The sequence below is a fragment of the Heliangelus exortis genome, chromosome 3 (assembly GCF_036169615.1).
Source record: "Heliangelus exortis chromosome 3, bHelExo1.hap1, whole genome shotgun sequence".
In the NCBI taxonomy this organism is placed as follows: Eukaryota; Metazoa; Chordata; class Aves; order Apodiformes; family Trochilidae; genus Heliangelus; species Heliangelus exortis.
The window spans coordinates 51,141,675-51,165,472 of record NC_092424.1 but is presented as its reverse complement, the minus strand read 5'-3'; the positions used below and the strand labels follow the sequence as shown (position 1 = coordinate 51,165,472).

General features: G+C 46.8%; 1 protein-coding gene across 8 annotated transcripts; it reads left to right on the top strand.

Annotated features, from left to right (window-relative positions):
• Window positions 1–522: 522 nt before the first annotated feature.
• ZBTB2 (zinc finger and BTB domain containing 2) lies at window positions 523–11,238 on the top strand. 8 transcript variants are annotated; one of them, XM_071740567.1, is made up of 6 exons: window positions 523–659; window positions 2,086–2,318; window positions 4,812–4,995; window positions 5,614–5,645; window positions 6,123–6,147; window positions 6,957–11,238. In XM_071740567.1, the coding sequence occupies exons 3-6, from the start codon at window positions 4,823–4,825 to the stop codon at window positions 8,317–8,319; spliced, it is 1,593 nt and encodes a 530-aa protein (XP_071596668.1). In that variant the 5' UTR covers window positions 523–659; window positions 2,086–2,318; window positions 4,812–4,822; the 3' UTR covers window positions 8,320–11,238. The 8 variants fall into 8 exon arrangements, with proteins under 8 accessions (XP_071596668.1, XP_071596667.1, XP_071596671.1 ...); XM_071740568.1 differs by having other exon boundaries at window positions 526–659; window positions 2,153–2,318; XM_071740566.1 differs by lacking the exon at window positions 2,086–2,318.
• The last annotated feature ends 12,560 nt before the right edge of the window (window positions 11,239–23,798 follow it).

Genomic DNA, 23,798 nt, shown 5'->3' with positions numbered 1-23,798 from the left:
GCGCCCCCGGCGGCGAGCAGCCCCTGCCGCCGCGGCGAGGCCGGCAGTGCCCCGGGAAGGCTGCGGCGAGCGGAGCGCCGCCCTGTCCCGTCCCGTCCCCGTACGCTGCAGCGGCCCCGAGCCGGGACCGCCGGGTAGCCGGCAGCAGCCCGGCCCGTTATTCCGCATCCCGGCCGGCGAAGGGGCGCCGGCAGTCGAGGGGCCGCCCCCGACCAGCAGCGGCGAGGGGTCGGCTGCACCGGCACCAACCCTCGAGAGTTTTAAAGGGGCAGCGCGCCCGCCGCGGGGCCCGCCCGCCGCTCCGCCGGTGGCAGCCGTTTTCGGCCGCGGGGGGTGCCCGGGAGGACGGCGGCGGCGGGGCCGGTCCCGCCGGTGCGGCCCGCGCGGCGGGCGGGGGAGGGAGGGGCGGGCGGGGGCTGGGTGGCTCCTGCTGCTGCTGCTGCTGCCGCCACAGCGCTCGCCGCCTCCCCTCCCCCCCGGCGGGGGCTCCTCGCTGCAGCCTCTGTGCTCCGCTCTCGGTCATGTGACCCTAACGTAACCGGACAGGAAAAGCCGCCGCCGCCGCCGCCGCGCTGACTCCGTTGTTGCTGCTGCTGCTGGGCGCGGAGACGGCGGCGGCCCGCGCGGCACCAGGCGCCTCGGCGGCCCGCGCCCCTCAGGTGAGCACCGGCCGCGCCGCGCACCGCGGGAGATCCCGGAGCCGCCCGCACGTGCGCCCGGCCCCGCCGTACCGGTCGCGGCCCGGGCCGAGGCGGCGGCAGCGGCGGCGGGCGGGCGAGCGAGCGTGGGGGCGCGGCGGGGCCTGCTCGGCCCTACCTCCTCATTGTGTGCGAGGGGCGCTCGGCCGCGGGGCCCGGCCGCGCCGCGGCGGGCCAAGGGGGGCGCGGAGGAGGAGGGCTGCGCCTGGCGCCGCTGGGGCTGCCTGGCCTCCTGACAAACCCCCGCCGGGCCGGGCCGGGCCGGGCGGCTCCATCCGGGACACAGCCCGGGGGGGTGGCGAGGGGGGGGGGGGGGATGGGCCCGCGCGGAGGGGAGGGCCAGGCCGGGGTGGGGGATGTGGGCCGCGCCGCGGGAGGGAGGGAGGAGGCGGGAGGGAGGGGGAGGGAGGGGGCGGGAGGCCGGTGTCGCCCGGTGCCGGGCTCGTCGTGGCCGGTTGAGGCCCGCGCGCCCTCCCTCCGTCCCTCCCGCCGCGGGGCGGCCCCCCCGTCCGGCGGCATCCGGCGCAGGGGAGGGCGGGGAGGAGGGCGCCGCGCGGCGCGGGAGGGGCGGCCCCGCCTGTCTCTCCTCGCAGGCTTGGGCGGCCCTGGCGGCGGCGGCGGCAGCGGCGGCGGTTCCCGTCTCGCGCGCCCTGGCGGCTTCGCTCGCGCTGCGTCTCGCGCTGTCTTCGTCCGTCCGTGCGCGCGTGGCGTGGGCGGGAGGGGAGGAGAGGGGGGGAAGGAAGGGGGGGGGGAGGGCGGGAGGGAGGGGCGGAGGCGGTGGGAGGGAGGGAGGCGGAGAGAGGGGAGGAGGGGCGGGCGGGGCGCAGCCAGTGAGAGCGGACCGCGGACACCCGGCCTTCCGCCCCGGCGGCCAATGGGAGGGCGCCGGCACCTGTGCCACAGAGGCCGAGCGTGACTCCGGGGAGGAGGAGGAGGAGCGGGGCGGGCGGCGGGCGGCAGGGCCACGCCTCCCCTCCCCCGGGCCCTCCTTTCCCCGCCGCCTCGAGAGTCCCTCTGCCGCGCGCTACGGCGCCGTCAGGCGGTGGCAGCGCCCGCGCGGCGCGCGCCCCGGCTCCCCCTTCCCGTTGCCGGTGCGCGCGCGCGCGCGGTCCCGTTGCGGCGGGCGGGGCCGGCCCGGGCCCCAGCGCGAGCCTCCGGCAGGCTCTGGGCAGCGGGCGGCCCGCGCCCACCCCCGCCCCCGGTGCCCAGCGGCTGCCGTTCCTCCGCAGGTGCGGGGCTCCCGGGCGGTGGGGCGCTTTTGTCAGTGGCCGGACCGGACCGGAACCCTCCGTGGCTGGAGGGGCCGGGGTTCGGCGGGAGGTGGGTGTGTGCCGGGTGTGTGCGGCCAGAGCAGGAAGCGGCGGGCAGCAGCTGCGTCCTCTGTCAGCACGACCGCCGTGTGCCCGGCCCGGGCGGCTGTCAGCCTCCCCTCCCTTCTGTCTCGTCGCTCACAGCGATTTTCCACTCGGCCCGTTTCTCCTCCGGAGCGGTACCGGCTCCTTCCCAGTCTCGTCTGTGACTGGTGCCCATCGCTTTTCCTTCGTGGCCTTCCGAGTAAACGTACGGTTTCTGAAAGGGCTCAGCCCGCCGTGGGCTTTCGTCCGGTGTTGAGCAAACGAGGTAATTTCGAAAGTTTTGGTAAAGCTGCGCCGGGCCAGCCGGCCAGCTGTGCCGCGCACGGACCGTGCCTCCAGTGCCGGGGCGCAGGAGGTTATTCCGCACGGTTGTTCAGTCGGTCAGCGCTAACACACAGCCTGGTGTGGTGGTAGTGACAGCACTTAGTTTTGCATAAAATTTGCAAATTATGAAGATAGGCGTATCTATAAGGTACTTCTCTGCATGAGTCAAAGTCTTTTTCTCTGCCCTGTCATTTCTTTTGAGCGTAATTCTTCTGGTGCTTTCAGTTCAAAGCATTTCAGGATCTTTTAGAAACACCCTAAAACTTAGTGCTGCTCATGGGTACACTGTATCATCTTATGAAAAAGTTAATTCAGGTCTCTGATGAAGGGTAACAGCTTCACCTGCCACTGGGACTGCTGTGTGGATAAGGGTGAAACCATAACCTAAACAAGCGTTATATGATAGTAGCTAGAAAGACTGACATTGTGGCTTGGAGTTCCCTCACATTAGTGGTTTGCTCTGCTTGACAAGATTTGCTGCCCAAATATAATCCAGGCCTCACAGTGATGAATTAAAAAATATCATACACATAGAATAATATAAATAAAACCCGCAAAAAAAAAAAAATTGAATGTGTTTTCTGTAATATCACAAAGTCTACCTGCATGGAGCATTTTGCAGGATTAAATAATTAAAATAGAGTTTGTTATTTATGACAGCAAGTATTCTTTTTGTTTGTTTGGTTGTTTTTTTTAGAGAGAGAGGGAGAGGATTCTAGCATATTGTTTACACAGACATAATTATCAAAACACTCATTTAGGGCAGAGAGTATGGACCTGCAGAGAGTTGGAACCTGTTTTTTGTTTTGATTTTTTCTCTCCTGTTAAGTGTAAGAAAATAATCAATGTATCTTAAATTGTGTTTCTTTCTTTGCTCATATACCCCCTGACTCAAACGCATTGTGATCTCATGTAGATGCAAAGAAATGCATTTGGTCAGCCTGGTTACTGATTTAAATTCACTCTCCAGCAAGTAGAAATACTTGTTTCTTCAATAACTGAACTTATTGGCACATGTGTAATGCACTTTTCTCTTTCCCCAAAGCCACTCTCTTCATGCATAGAAGAAACAAGCTGTTTGTACCTTACATGGCATTTCAATAGCTTCCTTCTAAATTTGGTGGGGAAAAACCTCAAAACTTTCTACAAGTCTAACATTTTTTATGTACTTCTGATTTCTCTTTCTTTTCTGTTTATAGAGCATCTGCACTGTTCTGGGCATAATAAGCCCAGGTATTTTGTCCACTTCTCTTCCTGTTCTACCTGGCTACATACAGACCTACATTACTTCATCCCTTCAGTTTTTCTGCCCGAAATTCTGTTTCTGTTAAGTTCATATCCACTTACTGATCTTATTAGCCACATAATTATCCATCCAACCGTATGCAACTGCCCTAATGTGTGTCCTTTGGGGTTTTTTTCCCCAAGTTACCAATTATTGCTTCCAAGCCTGCCCCTGAATTCCTAAGAAAAAATATATAGCTCCTAGGTAGTTCTTTGAGGGCACCCTCCAGCAAGGAAGTACAAGCAAATGTGGAAAGCTGCAGAAGCCCTGGTTTAGGGGGGCTCAGATTGGTACCACATTTCACCATTAGTTATCCTACCTTGTATCTGTGGCCAGCAATGAATGGAACTGCATCTCATGCCTTTGAGTTTCTTAATTTGCTAGGTGAGCATGAGGCACTCTGTCATGCAGGCTCCTTACAAAATGCTGTTGTAACTGATCTCAATAAATAAACAAATAGTTGTTGAGTGAAAAGTTTGGTCCCTCCTGTTCTGATAGTCCAGAGGGCTTGCCAATACCTAGGATGAATTAATTATTTCAGCCAGGGAAGTCTCAGGTATGTATCTGGTATTTACCAAGAAAGGGCATAACCATCAGAAATGCTTAATTATTTAATGCTTGGTTTGTATTCAGCTGGATGGACACATACTTTTATCTGGATTCTTCAGTGTCTGTATATATCTTTTATGCAGAAGTTATCTAACTTGTCTTTTATCAGGTTCTGCTCCTGTCTCTCCACCCACTGAGGTGAGGGTGACAGATACTAGAAGGGAGAATTATTTTTTCTGTTTGAACAGACAAGTGGTAGCCCAAATAATACTTACTTATTCCCATTACAAATAGATGGGTTTACTACCTATTAATATTTCTTCTTCTCCTTTCTGTATCAAATTCCCCCCAGTGCCTCTTCAAAAAGTCTCCAGTCCTGGCTCTGCTTTTTTCTTTTAAGAGTCAGCAAATCATTTGCACCTTTATGAATTGCCTTGTTCATCATGAAACACAGCCTACGTGTAACAAACCATTTATACAGTAGCTTGGGATCAAGAGGTGTTAATAAAGCGTGATATATGGGTATTAGAGGAAAACAGCCATTCTGGTGTGTCTGTGCATCTACTGTTAAGTTTTACACGGAAGTAATTTGTTTTTCAGAGTGTGAAAAAATGGATTTGGCCAACCATGGACTTATTCTGCTGCAGCAACTCAATGCTCAGAGAGAGTTCGGTTTCCTTTGTGACTGCACAGTTGCCATTGGTGATGTCTACTTCAAGGCACACAAATCAGTCCTTGCTTCTTTCTCCAACTACTTCAAAATGCTGTTTGTTCATCAAACCAGGTAACTAAAAAGGTTCACTGTTCAAGTGTTGTTCAGTTAGCTAAGGCAAGGTGGTCTAGCAACATTTTGAAACAAGATGATGTTCTTGTTTCTTCTTGCTATAACATAAGGAATACAGAATACAGTCATATCTGCAAACTAGAATCTCAGTTTAAAACATATTAAAGTTAAACTGTGATTAATTTTAAAATGTTATAATTAAGAACAAGTTCCTTATCCTTAAAAAAAACCCCATAGAATCCTAGAATTGAATACTTGGAGAATCCTGTCTTCACTCTTGCACTTTCCTTCCCCCACACACTATCCTCTCCGCTGTCTTGGCACTGGTCTTGACATTTTCATAATGTTATAGACAACCCAGTAAGTGTTTGCTAGGAGAAATGGACTTACAAATGAGGATAATGTTTCATTTTTTTATAGTTTGCACCTAAGTTGGGTAAATAATAAAGACTACACAGTGGAATGAAGAAGTTGTAAAGGATTTCATGAGAGCTTTGGGAGGGGTTGGGTTGTTTTGGTTTTTGTTTTATTTTTGTGGCCAGCCTTTTATGGAGGGCATTGAAAGGATAACAGAAGTGTAAGACTCTTAAATATTTTTTTGTCTTTTCTTTTTCCCAGTCATTTGAACTATCTCAAAAAGTTTATTTTAAGTGAGTGAAACTTAACTCTTTGCCTAAGAGTTCTTAGCCAAAAGTATACATCAAGGACAGAAATGCATGTTTATTTCTGAGACAGGACTGCAGGCAGATATATCTGTTGGTCTTGATGCTCCATCAAGAGCACACAGTCATGGTGAAGACAGCATTGCAACATTTCTATTTGAGTAATATATCTAAATTCAAAATCAGTCAGAGAGAGAGCTCGAGGAGGATGCACTTCAAGAAATGGAAGGACTGTCTGTAATTTCCTCCTTAGCTTGGTAGCCTACTGTGTTCAGAGCATTCAGATTGCAGTGTACTGTCACGTCCATTTCTGAATTTCTTATTTAACTTTTTAATGGAAGAGCTACAAATAACTCTGAAAAAGTATTAAGAGTCCCCGGTCCTCTCTCGTTAGCTAACTGACCTAACCAAGATGTTCCTGATTTTCTTTCTGCTTCTGTGAACCTTGCCTCTCTTTCTGCACAGAGATCCAGCTTCAACCAAAGGAATGGTGTGTTTTTCAGTCCAGAGTATCCTAAAGGTTGATGCATGCACTCAGCTGGAGGATGGTGTTGGTTTCAGTCCTGTTAGCCTGAAGAGGGCATCCCAGCTAAAGCTTCTCCCTTTGTGGAGTGTTTTAACCGAGGGACTGTTAGGCTGACCACTAGGCTGACCATACCACTGGTGCTACTGTTTCTTACTTACTCCCAGTTCAAGAAAGAAGCTACTATTTTGCTTTGAAAGGAGCCTGGCATCCACGGGCTAGATGTGCCCAGGCTACACCTATTGCTTCGCATTCTGTCCTGCAGAGTTTCTGGATGGTAATGCAATTGAGACAAGGTGATACCACCCGTTTGCAGAACTGTAGCAGTAAACAGTGGTAAGCCATAGAAGCCAAACAGGCAAGTACCAGGTGAATTTTAGGTGTTTTCAGGGTTGGGTACTGAGGAAAGTTTAATTGACTCTGACTTAGACTCCAGTCCTAGCAGATTTTATTTTAGTTACATTAGCTAATAAAAAGGGGAAAAGATATCTTTGCCATTCACAAAAACGTATTAATATATGACAACAAATCTATAAAATAACTGCAGCGTAGAAAGATGTAGATTGCAATGGGACATCTTTGTCTTTCAAGACAGATACTTTCCTTGGCCAACAAGACTAGTTCTTTTACATTAAAGCATTTCTCTGTATTTATTGCAGATTCTGCCTTTTGAATTAAAGTAGATGCCTGAGATTTTTCTCAATGCTTGAATAACCTAGATCTGTTAAAAAAAGATTTTCCTTATCTTTTATTGATCATTTCGCTTTACCTTTCAGTGAATGTGTCCGTTTGAAAGCGACTGACATACAGCCAGATATCTTCAGTTATCTCTTGCATTTGATGTACACCGGGAAGATGGCACCGCAACTCATTGACCCAGTTCGACTAGAACAGGGCATAAAGTTTCTGCATGCATATCCACTAATCCAAGAGGCCAGCCTGGCAAGTCAGGGAACTTTTTCTCACCCGGATCAAGTTTTTCCATTAGCATCTTCATTATATGGCATTCAGATTGCAGATCACCAGATAAGACATCCCACTAAAGTTACGTCAGCGACTGAGAAACTCGGGCGAGAACCAAGGCCACAGACCTCACGGATGAACCAAGAGCAGGTTTCTGAAGGCCCACAGCTCTCGCAGTTAGCTACAACTCTGCCACAAGTGACCAGGACAAATATGTCCACTTCTGACCCATTGCCATCCTCTTTATCCCCAGAACTGGTATCTGGTGCTGGTAACAATTCACCTGCAGGAGAAGAGGTCAACATGGAAGCGTCTTCTTCAGACGAACAGCCTGCCTCACTCACAATAGCACACGTCAAGCCGAGCATTATGAAAAGGAACGGCAGCTTCCCAAAATACTATGCCTGCCACCTCTGTGGTCGCCGGTTCAATTTGCGAAGTAGTTTGCGTGAGCACCTGCAGATTCACACAGGAGTTCCCTTCACATCGAGCCAGCAAGGAGAAAGCAATATTTCTTTGTCTCTCTGTAACAACACAGCTGATAAAGATGCTGTGGAAGTGCCTGAAGCAGGGATGATTAGTGACAGCGAGCTGCAGCAGATCTCGGACTCCCCAATAATTGATGGGCAGCAGCAGTCAGAGACACCTCCCCCCTCCGACATTGCAGACATAGACAACTTGGAGCAGGCAGATCAAGAGAGGGAAGTAAAAAGACGGAAATACGAGTGTTCCATCTGTGGTCGCAAATTTATTCAGAAAAGCCACTGGAGGGAGCACATGTACATACACACTGGTAAACCCTTCAAGTGCAGCACTTGTGACAAAAGCTTTTGTAGGGCTAACCAGGCTGCCAGACACGTGTGCCTAAACCAGAGCATGGACACGTACACCATGGTGGACAAACAGACGCTGGAACTCTGTACTTTTGAGGAAGGCAGTCAAATGGACAACATGCTAGTACAGACCAACAAGCCCTACAAATGTAACTTGTGTGACAAAACGTTTTCAACTCCCAATGAAGTAGTCAAACATTCGTGCCAAAATCAAAACTCTGTCTTTACGCTAGAGGAAGATCGCTCCATTCTGCTAGGTGGCGGGGACACAGAAGCCACGGAGACTGATAATGCAGTGTTAGCCTCCATCAAAAAGGAGCAGGAAGCAGTGTTGTTAGACTGAATGTGAAACCTGTATCAATTTTTTAAAGGTTCTTTACTCATTTTTTATTAAATCAATTTTTTCCTCCCACCTCTTACCTCACTTACCCCTGCCATCTTTTCCAACAGCCTCCTTCCCGCCCTTTGTCTTCAGCAACCAGAACTGTACTGGCATGTTAGAAAATTGGACTTTGCCTCTCCTACCAAAACAAACAGAAAGCTCTTGCATCAAACCAAAATGTAATTGATTTTAATACAAAGGAACATGTGAAAATAATAATCCAGCTAACTATGTTGATAGTATTAGTTAATCCAAATTTAATAGATTTTAAACAAAATTTAGATTGCTTAAAGTGTATTTAGATACAATGATGAGTGTAATGAGAAACAGTATCAGTTTGGTAAGCAAAGAAATAAATACATATTTAGTTTCCCTGGTAAAAGGCATTTCAAAAAGATCTGGCAAATATACACCATGCAAGTTGATTAAGGTTATAACTTAAAGTCCTCAGGATTTTTCTCAATGAACACAAAAAATCTCTGTTCGTTGAATTAAAAAAAAATGAGGGTGTTTGGTTTCTTTCAGCTCCATGCTTTCTGTCAAGTATGCCTTTGGGTATCTGTTTCAAGTAACATCGAGTCAAGTGAAGTAGTTACTTAGTCAAATTTTGACTTAAGTAGCTATAATAATAATGTGATGGCAATCTTTATATATATATATATATATATAAAAAAATCCCTTACGTGTATAAAGATTTTTTTATATATATATATAGAAAGTATTTGTGTGTATATTTGGTACAGGTAAATAAATGCACACATCCTTTGTAAGTAACGGGCTGTCTGCCCTCAGATTCAGCCCAGAAAACTCTTTAGTTTGACAAAACTAGTCATTGCACAGGTAATTTTTAATCAAATTTAAAATGTCCTAAGCTGTGTGCATTTTTATTGGCCTGTTGAAGAGAAACTAATAGGTAAGTGTTGTCACCTAAGCTGCAAAGGAAACTAGAGAAGTGATGTACTGGTGAGCACTGTACCACATCAGCACGACACATGCATGTGGTGTTAGCTATAGGTTTGGGTCATTCCAGATAAAAGGAGAGAGAATATTTATTGCCTCACTCAGGCAAGAAATGTCCATGATTTTATTTGGTCTAATGGTGTGAGTCAAGAGGAAGAAGAACTGGTCAGAGATGCTTTAGAGGGGATCATGGTTGTTTTAAAGTGAATCGCTTTGCTGACTGGCAAATTCTGCTCTGTGAGTATCCCGCTATTTTCAAAGCCAAGACAAAGCCGGCAGAAACTGAAAGAGTGAATTCTGTAGTATTAGTTATAGCTGATGGTGTAGCACTGCATCTTTGTGTTAAAAATCAAGTGGCTGATTCTTATTATTTTATATAGATGCCCAGATTTTTTGCTGGTAGCCTCTAAACCGAAACTGACAGCAGCAATGAAACTCACTGAACAATTGCGGGGCCGACAGAAGGCATAAGCGGACAGAACAAGTGCCCCATGGTAAATGGAGACAGTGTGTGTTTTGGGGGGAGGGGCGGGAGAGGGCAAGTCATAAACCACAGCTCTTCTCTGTGTATACGTTTAAACTGAGTATCATCTTTTTGTGTATAGTTAAGTTCTCAGATTTGTAAGTTTTTATACATCATTTCACTGAATAAAAACTGAATTAAATGGGATATGATTTGTTGAGTTGAAGGAGAAAGGTGGTTGGTCTTCAGTCTTCCTGAAAGAGCTTTTACTGAACCGGTTTAAAAGCTAAGCACTGTATTCTGTGTATCAGACTGAAACCTCTGTCATACAGATGAACAAATAGCTTACTGAACCTCTAAAACGGTGGATCTAGCACAAAGGATCATTACGTATTCATTTTTCCAGTTTATTATAACATGACAAATATTGTAAAGTTTATTGTGAGTGGTGTTGAGTTTTGTTATCTCTCTGTATTAGAGTAATAGATTTTAAACCAGTTGATTTTACTTCAAAGTATAGAAGTGTTTTGAGGTAAAAAAGTAACATCTTACATTATTATTTTAGTGTTGCCCATTTTAAAACTTTTTTAGGATCTTCATTTACCAGTATAATTTCTTTAAATGTATTTTGTATTTCACCTCACTAAGTTTGAAATGCTCTCAGAGCAGGAAAAAACCAAAACAAAACCAAAACTAGTAAATCTTTTCTAATTCAGGGTGAGGCCAGCTTTTGAGGTAACTATGGTTTAAGGGGGTAGTCACAAGTTCATTTCCATAATTACTACAGCTGTTAAAGGTGCTGCCACCTCAGCTATTAGTTACTGCTTAGTCAAATGCTCTTCTTTTTCAGAGCTCCAGCTCTGCTCCAATGCAGAGTACAACAGTTCAGCTTAGCTCCCCAGGTGGGTGGTTGTATCAGCAGGGTACATATGACCATTTTTTGTGAGACATCCAGCAGCTCCAAGTCCTTACCATATTCCTGCTCTCACCTCTCCTTTTCCACTGTTTGGAAAACATGTTCACTCAGTTACACATTGAATGATCTCAGGTGATCTGACTCCGTTGAAAAACAGCTACTCTTAAAAAATGCTATTTTTCTGTCAAATCTGTTCCCTGTTTTAGTTCTGCAGAGGGCCTTCAGTAGGAGTCGTGGATTGTACAAGGGCAGAAGCTGGCAGGGAGGAGGTTTGCTGAAGCCACTGTTGCTGGTGCAGAGGGTGGGAAGCAGTGACTCCCACTGGGGCAGGCCCCTTATCTGGTGGGCAATGTGGCCTCGCAAACCTGTGTACTGCCTAGAAGGAAGAGATGGTGTAGAGCAGGGAACAGTCATCTGGGGAAGGAAGAATTGTGAAATTGCAGGTTCAGCAGAGATACTTTAATCTGTTAATATTTATTCTTAAGAAATACTACTGTCAGGTAAAGAGAAAAAAGAAATCACAATAAAGAGATTATTTTTATATGTGTTCAGATATCATAATGGTTTGTTTTAAATACCCTTTATTGTCTGATGCTCCATAGTGATGTTTAAGTGATTGCTTCCCACTGCTTGAGCAGTTTTGTTCCTCTACAAAGAATCAGAAACTGAATATTCTGATTACTAACAGCTACACCAAGAATGTGAGTAGTTACCGCACAATTATAGTTTTGTTCAAGCTTCTTTGTTAAATCCCATCTGAATTATTATTACAGAAAACTTCAGGTTTTATCTTGAAGCTTTTGACTCAAGCTTTTTGACTGAGTTGCTCATTGCTCATTCAGTCTGCTCACATGCTGAAGGTGTGAATTTCCTACCAAATTAAAGATGACAGTTTTGCAGGAACTACTGAACGATCAGTGAAAATCTGCTCATAATTCAAGGCTGTGGGCCTTGAATGTCCTCCAGCCCCCGTATATTTCTGAAGGAGTAACTGAAGTTAATCAGACACCTCTGCCTTGACTTCAGAAGTACCAAACACCTACAAATCCATCAGCTCAATAGAAGTAAGAGATAATTTCACTTTCAAAAGTAAAGACTGCAGTCCTCCGCTATCTGTATTTTTTGTTAAGTTTGTATCGTGTCTTCTGGGTCACTGATCTGGTTATCATTTTGCTTCTGCTGGGGAGGTGGAATTTAGTAGAATATACTAGTGTTGTTACTAGTGTTATACTAGTAAACTGTACTCCTGTTTACATTGCAAAAGCCTAAGTTCCCATCTTGATGTTAAGAAAACCTTCTTTTTGACTCTTCAGCTCCAAATCCCATAAATAATAATTTCAGTCACAAGAAAAGAAAAAAAGACTTTTTACATTAAGGAAACTTGGTTAGACAAGAATAGGTTCTATGGTGCCCAGTGGCATCATGATCCCTTGAAATGGTTTTTCCCTATCTGCTTAACAGCAAGATTAGCTTTTTAAAGTACTTAGCTTTTTTTTTTTTTCTTACAGTAATAGGGTTCCTTAGTTATATTTGGCCGAAGCAATTGAAGACTGAATTAATTACTGCATAATCAATTTAAAAGTATTTTTCCTTGATTGGATTTCCACATCTTTTAATCTTAAAAAGTAAACACAACTAAGGAAGAGTTCATTTTTGAAGACTGTCATTTATTTACTTATTGCTTTTTGAGAGTTCACTGTTATTTCCATGTGGCAAGACACTTCATAGCTATGGATAATTAGGAGTATTTAGGGTACTTAAATTTCATTTAAGACACCTACATCAAACTGTAAATATTAGTTAGTTACAGCAGCACACCTTAGTACTGAAATCTAGATGATAGACTACCAGTGATAAAGGCTGTCTCTTTAAAAATACCAGCTGTTGTCCTTCCTGAGGCAGTATGTTTGCATTTCTACAGATCTTGTTTTCTCATTTGTTTTTGTTTTAAAAATGGCTGGTTTTGTCACTGGATAATGAAATCCCACTCATACCAAAACCAGAACAAAACACAGAAAGAAGAAAGCTGCCATTTGCATCACACCTCTTTAATATATATTTGCCAGATGATCCATGGTGACGTGGAGTTATGTGAAACTCACTATATAAATACAGGTTTCTACAAGGCCTGCCACTAAAAGGAAATATTTTAGTGAAATTCAGCCAAAACTACAAAACACACATTGTTGTTATAATGTGGCCTTGCTGCCATGCTGTCGTTGAACAGATCACATGTGCCAAGATGCAGAGCTCAGCACAGTTCTCAGTAACCTGTTGCCACTCCTTGCAGTGCAGCTATTTTAGCCCTTCTGCCAAAGGAGCTGCTGTCTGCAGGAGGACTTCCTAATATTCAGTCTACATCTATTGCCTTGGCCTAAAGGGAAGCTTTCCTAGAACCTTCAGAAATCTACTCAGAGAATAGAGAAGCAGAGCCATAAAGTGCGAGTTAGGACATACATACACTTGCTTGTACATGCTCTGTAGAGCGTGGAAGAAGTACCTGACATTGCAGTGTGCTACAGCACAGATCCATAGCCTGTCTCCAGATTGCTGACTGTATGGCCAGGATTTGAAGCAGCCCCTGTGCTTTCTAATGGATCTTCTTGGTAAAATGGTTCCTTCAATCCTTTTCCTTATTCTCTCAGACACAGGGTCAAAGCATTTTCCATTTTGTTACTACTGTATTCTGTAAGTCCAGTTTCAGCAGTGACGTAGCAGACTGTCACAATCCGTTTGTGTCTCTCACACTCACAGTGGAACATACATTGTGAATCAAGATTTACTTCATGGACTCACTAGGAAAAAATTAAACAAGGATGCAATCCCCTTCCAACAAACTAATCTAAATTCTCAGGTCTCTAACTTAGCTGCTTCAGCAATTCACACACTCATTAACTCACAAGTCTTTTGCTTATCAGCAGGAGTTGCCTGGCTGAGGCTGCTCATGGTTCCTCCTCCCTCATGCTGCAGGTGTCCCCTCTAACACCCTGGGAAGCAGGAGAACCTCAGCAGCTCGGCTGCTGGTAGATGGGCTTCTGAAGACTTTTTGGGGTAAACTGGCACAATCCTGCCTTCCAGCTTGGAAGTCTGGTCTGTTGCAGTTACTTCTGATGACTTTCAGGCCTGTCAGAAAGTACCAGTGACTCCTGCAGGGCTGCAGAGGCAGCAGACCTTGCCTCCTGCTGGCCTCGGTGTCCGGAGTTCAGGCTGCTCCCTCTGCAGCCAAGCGGGGCTGCTCCCCTCACACACCAGACCTTCCCAGGAGCTGTGCCCTAGGGCAGCCCCTGAGAGCCTGGGCCTTATTTCTGCTGCTGCCTCATCTCTTCCTCACTGGCTTCAGGCCCGTGCCGAACGCAGACAGACACTGGGACAGAACCTGTGTTGTCCCTTCCGAGCCCGCTGAAGCAGCTTAACTAAGTTTTGTGCATGTGCCCAAAACTTGACCGATGCGAGCTTCCTCTTTTCCTCTTTAGCAGCCATTCCTGCCGGATGGGAGCTCACCTACCAGGGACAACAGCGGCTACAAGAAGCTGCTGCCTTTGCACACCGATTTCTCTGCCTTTTGGGGTGCTTATGAAACGGAAGTTCGGTTCTACCCGCACCTCACTCAGTGCAGTCCCCATCGGCTTGTGAGAAAGCAGCTGAGCCTCCGTCTGGCTGAAGGCAAGCGGTGAGGAGCAGCAGGCAGCACTAGATGGTGCAGTGACACCAGTGCAACCACCCCGGCATCCTGGGGGCTGTCCGGCAGCCCTGCCCGGGGACAGGCACTGCACACCCGAAGAGCTTTCCTGTGGCAGTGTTCCTGTACCGAGGCTGCACTGGAAAGCCAGAGGGGACGGAAAGGACTCGGGCAGCTCTGCCTTGCATCGGGCTTGCCCCAGAGAGCGGAGTCTTTTGCACAGAGGGGACTGCCGAGCACTCAGAAGCACAAAATGCCGAGGCTTGCAGTGGCAGGTGCACAAGGGACCATGTCTTTTCATCTTCACTGACAGAAAAATCCATCATTTTAAATATTACCAAATTTTATTTTATACATATAAGAATGCCACTGCATCTCCCATTCAGGACTAACCAAAACCATTTTCTCTCAAAGCTGTTGACTCCAAATTGGGTCATTTTTGTGCTGGCATGGTCAGCCTCTGCAAGTGCAGCCGTGGATGAGGACAAGCACATGCTTTTGGGTAGGCCTAAATGTTGACCCTGGTCACATCCTATGTACTGGTTTTCATCTGAGAGCTTCCCATCCCAGCAGGAGAAGTTCCTTCCTGACTGCTCTACAGAAGGGTAAGGCCTGGAAAATTAGCAGGGCTACACACACACAGGGCAGGTCCTTGCATCCCAAGAGCAGTACTTGAAGGATGTGAAGTGAAATATTCACCTGTACGTGAGTTGTGTGCACTGATTAGGAAAAGGATGTCCTATTACTAAGCTACCACCACTGTAGTTACTGGCACACACGCCTCCAGACACAGACACTACATGGAGTAAGGAGATGCAATTGTTTAATAGTAATCTTATTCTTTGATATAATGGCATTCTTACACATAATTAAGAAAGAAGAAAAAAGCTCATTTTGAGGTATACATGCAACATCTTTATCAATATTAATAAATCAAAGAGACCTAGGAAAGGTCCTAATTTGTCCTAAAAGTCTTAACCCCAACTCTAATTTGTGTACAAAGACTGGAAAAGAATCCCCAGAGGAACTTCACCCGTGTTCATGAAGTGTATTAAACTTAAAAGTTTTCCTGCCTTACTTATTGTCAATAAAGCTGTAATACCATTTGCATTTTTTTTAAAAAAAAAAAAACATACCCCAAGTTTGACTTGAAGGGTGCTCCCATGCACCACCCTCTTGCCATCTATGAGGTTTGTGTAAGTAACACGCTCCTCTCTACAATACGCAGGATCGATCCTTGTGGTGACAGCAGCAACCTGCACGCCGAATTTCACAGGCGGATTGCCCGGAGCGTGCACCCCAAGGGACTGGAAGCCAACACGGCGCGTCCCCGCCACCACCACGGACACTCCCCCTGCCTCCGGGACGAGAGGCAACGGCACCCGCAGGGGGGAGCGCGGCGGGACGCATGCTCAGCTCGGCGGCTCCGGCGGCTCTCCGTGCTTAGAGGAGGGGGTCGGATATCCGCCGGGATTGATGGCGGGCGGCGGGAGGCTCCCTGCGGGAGCGATAACACACACCAGAGACCCGGCTTGAGGGAGTGAGGGAATCACGCATGCGGAGGGCGGGAAGGCAGCGGGCGGAGGGCGGGCGTTAGCGCCTCCTGCCTGGAGTGGGTGTGTGTGTGTGTGTGTGTGTGTGTGTCCCCCACTGGCGGTGTGAGCCCAGGGACGCTGTCCCACGCTGCTCGGTGTCTGCGTGTCAGTGCCTGCTCCTGGCGTGGGCAGCAGAAATGAATCACCAGGATTTTACTTCAGACTGGACTGACTCTTTCCACAGGCCAGAGTCGTGTTGAGACCGGAGTGTAGCGAAAGGTGTGTTCGGAGCAAAGGGCCACGGTGTCACCGCTCTTTCCTGAGCTCCGTCTGCTGCTCGTGAAAACAAAAATCATCCAAAGGGTGATGCAGTCTGGAATCAGATTCCAGCTGCGTGCAGAGCTGATCTGTGCTGAAACAGCGGCTCAAACAGGGAGAGAATGAGAGAACCAAGCAGTGCCTCAGGAAGCAGCCACCTAAAGGGTGACCACACCTATAAGGACAACACCTTTCCTGTTTTGGGGCGGGGTTTCGGTTTGCTTTGTTTTGGTTTGTTGTTTTCTTTTTCCATTCTGTTAACTGTTTCCTCTTAAAAGAGTGGGAACATACAAGACACCGAACCTACACGGAAGTATTTTGCATTAATAAAGTGAAATGTGTGGAGAGTGCGGGCACAGGATGCTGCATGTTTAGCTGGAATGATGCCAAACGAAAATATAAAGCGTTGCAGCACTGAACAGAATGTGTTTTGCTCCCCTTCTTCCTTTGTCTTCCGTAATTTCAGCTTTAGTTACCCCTTTCACCTGAGAACGTGTGCAGGAGACACCCGTTTCTGTCCCTGTGTCCTCACAGGAAAGGGAAAAGAAGTCAGAGGAGTCCTTACCCCTGTGAGGGGAGTAATTGAGGCATCTGCCAGGATCTTGTGGCAGTTTCACAGCTCTTTGCACAAAGCACACGTGTAGCATACTGAGCATGAAAAGCGCTGCTTTTTAATGACCATGGCAAAGAGGTGAAGTCTTCAAAAGAGCAACTGTTGGCATCCCTGAATTAATCACCGTGAATGAAGTTCCCGGCTTCACCACAGAGGGCTTGATAGTTGTTTGCCAAGACTGGCATCTTTCCAAATGGCACAAAAATGCTTATTAGCACATCTCACAGAAATAAGACAATTTAAAAAGTTTTATTAATGGTAACTTACTCTCTCAAGACCATCTGATTTTCCCAGTTCTCAGACATGGAGATAACTCAGGTCTCAGTTAAACAAGTGCAGTAAATGGTCTAGGGAGAGACTATACCTATCACATTTTCTGATTCAGATTCCACTGAAGTGCAGAAAGTTTTGTGATTGAGGCACTCTGTGCTTACTGTGGAAAGAAATTCTCATGCTATTTCCTATTTTCAAAATGCTTTACTTGAGGGGAAGTGTATTTGCCCTCATAATAACCCCACTGACCAGATCCACTGACCATTTTCATGCTTTTCCTGCAAATATGTGATCTTTGGTTTCCTATTCAAAATCAGGTTTTCTTTTCACAATTGTAAATTAGTAGTGGTATAATTACATATGACTGCATTCTCACACTAAAATCTGCTGTAATTTGAAGCTCAAAGTGATGGGGTTGTCATGTGGATGCAGGCAGCCCCTGTTGCTTTTTGTCTCCACCAATATCTCTTCTCTCCCACCTGGATACATGAGTGTGTGTGTGGGGGGGGCACACAGGGTGAGATCCAATGACTGAAACACACTTAAGAGGTTTCTTTAAGAGCTCTAGGGGGCTCATTACATTGTGGGGTCCATTCCCAAATTACATTTTTCTCTAAGTAATGGACTGCTTAGGAGATTATACTAAAACCTGAAAGATGTGCCCTCCTGAACAGGATCCTGAAGTCCTAGAACAGCACATAACTCTTATTTCTTATTATGGAGTAGGGCTAACCATTTAATTTCTTGTAGTACCACACCGGAGGCTGTTTGACTCCCCGGACGATGCATTCGTGAATGGGCCCTTCTCTCTTTTCTTCTGGTATCTTCCCCAGTTGTCTGTGGGTGTGTTGTAGCAAAGATTCCGTAGCCTGCCTGCCCGTTCTCCGAAGGCACCACCTCTTTCTTTAGGACACCACTGATGCCCGCCCCCACAGTGACCTCTTGTGGAAATTTTAACACTTCCAGAATTTAAGCCATTGTAGCGTGAGCTACACCGTGTATAGTGAGCCGATGGTTTACACCTGGTGACGGGCCAGTAAGTGTATTCTGAAGTCCCTGCCCAGTGCAAGTAAAGCTCATCCTAGCTGCCTCCAGTGCTGGAATCGTAAAAAAACCTCAACATCTCTCATGTCAATGAGATACGAGAAGATATCATTAAGAGAATTGACTATATCAGGCGTAATGGGAACAGCCATGGTGGGCACTTTGACAGCAACAGCCAGGTCTCCTCAGCCTGCTGTTAGCTGCCACTTGCCATTAGGCTTCTCTCAAGGCCATATAGGAGACCTGTAGGGAGAGGAGAATTGCCAGGGATTGCCTGGTCTTTGAACTGTTTTGTCAGTGAAGTAAGAGGATGGATGGCATCAGGAAGGGAACTCATAATGTGGAGAGCTAACTAGCTTGCTATGGGCTAAGGCAGTGTCTGTCTGTGACAGGATAACAGGGGTGCATCAATATGAGGCAAACTATGGTAAAGGAGGTTTGTCCTTGCTTATTATTTTCCTCATGGGTCCACCCACATTTGACCTTTCAGTAAATCCTTACCTAAAAGGCACCATCATGAGGGCATAAGAGTAAGGCTGGGTGGAGTGCTGGTCCATTACACAGAATTAATTTAGTCAGTAGGTAAACAGTGATTCTCCCATGGACACTTAAAATTGAAATTAATTGTTTGATAAGTGGAGGCTATCCTTTTAAAGTGCTCTTAGCTACCATATCCATTTGGGCTTCTGTGTTGACAGGGAATGTCTTAAAGCAGTGGTCATAAACTACTACTGTCACCTCAATACCTGGTTCCTCGTCAGGGCAAGTAGCAGTCACTGGGACTGTCACAAGATCAAGCTCCAGCCTTCATTTCCTGCATATTCATGGTCTCAGGGCAGTGCTGATAGATTGGATATCCCAGGTCTTACATCTTAAGATCTTAATCCACCACTTTAGTCATTACTTTCTTTTTATACAGTGTTGCTGCCATCCCTGGGTACAGATTATAGAGGACTATATGACTTGACGTAGGTTGATGTGGCAAACTCAGCAAATTTCTCTAAAACAGGCATTGTCAGAGCATTTAACTGACTAGGAGACTGCTTTTTTACCTAAACATGTTTTTCATAACTATTTACATGCAGTAGTGACTGTGGATGCTCCTCTATTTCCCCATTTTGCTTTCTCCTTTTTGCATAGAGAAAGATCAGCTCTTTTCTACTTTATAGAATTATAGAATAATTTGGGTTGAAGGCACCTCTAAATGTCATCTAATCCAACCCCTCTGCAGAAAGTAGAGACACCTTCAACTAGATCAGGTTGCTCAGAGCCTCATCAAACCTCACCTTGAGTATTGCCAGGGATACTGTCTCAACTACCTCCCTTCACAACCTGTTCCATTTTTCCACTACCCTCATTATAAAGAACTTTTTCCTAACATCCAATCTAAATCTACTCTTCTCTAATTTTAAACCATTGCCCTTTCTCCTATCACTACAGGCCCTTGCAAACAGTCCATCTCCAGCCTTCCTGCAGGCCCCTTCAGGCACTGCAGTCACCATTAGGTTTCCCCTGAGCCACCTTTTCTCCAAGCTGAACAACCCCAGCTCCCTCAGCCTGTCTTCACAGGAGAGGTGTTCCAGTGCCCTGATCATATTCTTGGCCCTCTTCTGGACCTGCTGCATCAGTTCCATGGCCTTTCCTGAACCTTCAGCTGAGGTTTTCCTCTGTTATTTTATATTTTGTGGTATATGCTGGTACATCTGCCAACGTATACTGGAGGACCTCTTGGAACATACTATTACTTAACCCTGGCTAAAGCTAATGATTACAATGCTTCCTATGCTTCCTTTCCTATGGGGCAAAGATGTCCCTACTCATGGATAACTGCTGGAAGATTTGGCTCTGGAGAAAGGTGTTGTCTGGGACTATGGAACCTGCTTCTTCCAATACAGCTAGACCAGGAGTTCTCAGACAGTCTGCACACTGGCTGCCACGGCCAGCAGGCAATAAAGCTGGCATCTAGTAATTAATTGCTACAGGGGGAGGCAGGTTTCATTGAGAGTCACTATTTCAGTTTTTCATTCATCATCAAGAGACACACACATATACTGTCTAGACTCACACATACCCAACTGCCTCATTTGCCATGGCAAAGCAGCTGTGCCTGCCAGCACAGTGTGTCTGAGAGATCCAACTTCTGACACCGATAAAATGTTACAGTTTGTTTGGATTTCTCACATTCACATACACTGTGAATCAAGATTTACTTCATGGACTCACTAGGAAAAAATCAAACAAGGACACAGTACCCTAGTCTAAATTCTCAGGTCTCTAACTTAACTGCTTCAACAATTCACACACTCATTAACTCACAAGTCTTTTGCTTATCAGAAGGAGTTGCCTGGCTGAGGCTGCTCATGGTTCCTCCTCCCTCATGCTGCAGGTGTCCCCTCTACCACCCTGGGAAGCAGGAGAGCCCCAGCAGCTCGGCTGCTGGTAGATGGGCTTCTGAAGGCCTTTTGGGGTAAACTGGCACAATCCTGCCTTCCAGCTTGGAAGTCTGGTCTGTTGCAGTTACTTCTGATGACTTTCAGGCCTGTCAGAAAGTACCAGTGACTCCTGCAGGGCTGCAGAGGCAGCAGACCTTGCCTCCTGCTGGCCTCGGTGTCCGGAGTTCAGGCTGCTCCCTCTGCAGCCAAACGGGGCTGCTCCCCTCACACACCAGACCTTCCCAGGAGCTGTGCCTCAGGGCAGCCCCTGAGAGCCTGGGCCTTATTTCTGCTGCTGCCTCACCTCTTCCTCACTTGCTTCAGGCCCGTGCCGAACGCAGACAGACACTGGGACAGAACCTGTGTTGTCCCTTCCGAGCCCGCTGAAGCAGCTTAACTAAGTTTTGTGCATGTGCATTTTGAGCAGGTACATGACCGATGCGAGCTTCCTCTTTTCCTCTTTAGCAGCCATCCCTGCCGGATGGGAGCTCACCTACCAGGGACAACAGCGGCTACAAGAAGCTGCTGCCTTTGCACATCGACTTCTCTGCCTTTTGGGGTGCTTATGAAACGGAAGTTCGGTTCTACCCGCACCTCACTCAGTGCAGTCCCCATCGGCTTGTGAGAAAGCAGCTGAGCCTCCGTCTGGCTGAAGGCAAGCGGTGAGGAGCAGCAGGCAGCACTAGATGGTGCAGTGACACCAGTGCAACCACCCCGGCATCCTGGGGGCTGTCCGGCAGCCCTGCCCGGGGACAGGCGCTGCACACCCGAAGAGCTTTCCTGTGGCAGTGTTCCTGTACCGAGGCTGCACTGCTCTGCCTTGCATCGGGCTTGCCCCAGAGAGCGGAGTCCTTTGCACAGAGGGGACTGCCGAGCACTCAGAAGCACAAAATGCCGAGGCTTGCAGTGGCAGGTACACACCTTCAGTGGTGAGAAAAGGAATTTCCTTATACTCTCAGAATTGACCAAGACCAGGCTGATGTCTTGGTGTGACTCAACCATTTAGAAGGCAGGACGTGACAGTCACTGCCACTGACCTGCCCATGTCCTCAGCATCTTGGCAAGAACACTTTGTGCTATGACAAGACTTGTGGGAGGGCCTTGGATGAGTGTCTGTCTTTTGCACTGTAAGCACATGAGGTAATGAGAGATGGAGAGATAGATAGGAATATATATGAGAATAAATGTTCTGAAGTGTGAGAGAATCAGTTTCCTAAACTTCAGGGTGCATCTTAAAATTTTTGTCTAAAGTTTTTAAAATTTTTGCTTCTGTGGTGAAAGGGGAGCCTTTTTCTGAGTCTGAGCACCCACTACTTGTAGGAAGAGACACTGGAGGCAGAAGCAGCTGTTGGAGAGCAGCAAAAGAACAGCATCCTCCCTGACCAGCTCCTCGGATGCCCAGGTATCACAGGTGCGCCAGCTTTGAGTGAGGAGAAGAGGACTGGAAATGAGCCTCAGGGAGTGTTTCGTGTCCCTCACAGTGTTGGCAGACAGCAGAGAGCCATGAGCCGAGGAGCAGGTGGCACAGGACCTTTGGCACAGAGGCAGCACTGACACTTCCCTGCATGTGATATTCCAGCTGCCCCAGGGAGTGCAAAGCCAAGGGGCACTAACAGTTGGGTCTTCAGCACCACCCGTCCCTGCAAAAGCGAGTGCTGCTGCTGCTGCTGATGCTACTGCATTTCCAGCTGCCCCAGGCCCAGAGAGGAGACAGAGCCTGAGCATGTCCTTGCTGGTGGTAGTGCACATGTGCATGCACACAAACACAGAGAATACACAAAGGTCCAGCTGCTCCCACAGCCCCACGTGCTCCCTTCTGATGGAGAGGTGAGAAATGTTAATTTTCAAAGCATCAGCACTACTTCTCCCTGCATTTAATTTTCTCTGCTTAAAAAAAAAAAGAGTATTTTCTCCCTTTAGTGAGTCTGTTCCTATATTTTGCTTGCATCTTGAGTTCACAGCAGAATAAAAAAAGAGTGGTGATTTTTCTTCTGTAACACTTTAACGGGCTAACCTCAGCACTGCTCATTTGACAGTCTATTTTAAGCTCTTCTGAGCTGAAGAATCATTATTATTTCAGTCTAGCTCATCTAAAATTCAAACATAACCTTCTCAACTTTATGTCCTGTATCTTGAGTAGGATCCAATTAGAGGGTTTTGGTGTCCCCTTCTTTTACTTAAGAAAATGGTAATGAAAAATTACCGTTACTTAAGAAAATGGTAATAAAAATGGTAATACTTAAGAAATCAGGTAATGAGGAAAAAAACTCATCTGCACTGACACAAATCATAATTACTTGTTGAGATACTTTAATATTTCTTGGGTTTAGCAAGCTTTAAAAACTCTTAACCCCCTCTCTACCTGCAGAAAGGAAAAGCACTGTCTTCACAGCATCTTTAGTTCATTACTAAATGTTACCTCAAAGAGATTAACTTCTATTTAAAGTGAAGATATTCTTACTTCAAATGTTTGTTTGTATATATGAACATTTTCTTTAAAAATTACTTCACAGAGATGCCTGTGTCCCTAATGCCTTTATCTGCTGCAGTCAATTATTTATTCATGGACTTCATTTATTATAAAGCTGGTTTTCTCTCCACTATGTACAGAAGGAACTCACTTCACTTTCAGTGTTTTGTTGAGGTTTTGTGGGGGGTTCTGGGGAGATGAGAGTGATATTTTTTTTGTAATTCTGGGGATTTGCACATAGCAATGAGTGGTAAGAACATCTTTGCCTGGAGGAGCAGCCACAGTCACAGCAGGCTTGAGTTCTGGAAGAGTGTTTTAGGTTAAAATGCAGTTGGCTTGAGGTCAACAGAAAGTATAAAAGTTCAGTACTTAAAACGTAAACTTCATAGCCAGCACAATGTATTTCCTGGCTTCAGGAAAAAACAGAGAGAATAAAGAAACAAGATCCCACCTTTCCCCTTCCATTTCCCACTCATCTCTGCAGAGTGGGACCCGCAGCCCCCAGGAAGCTCTCACTCTTTATATGCAACCCTGCTTCCCCTGGCTGCTCTGGAGAAGCTGTTTTACTTTGTTGTGCTGCCACAAACAGGTCACAAATTAATGTTCAATAAAAGCACCCTCTTTTTTCAACTATTTCCAACCTCTTCCTGTTTTTGCAGCAGATTGTGGAGCCTGTCTGATTTTTTTCTAATGCCAAGTTTGTCATAATAAGCAGGTTTGTTTCCAGTAACAGCAGT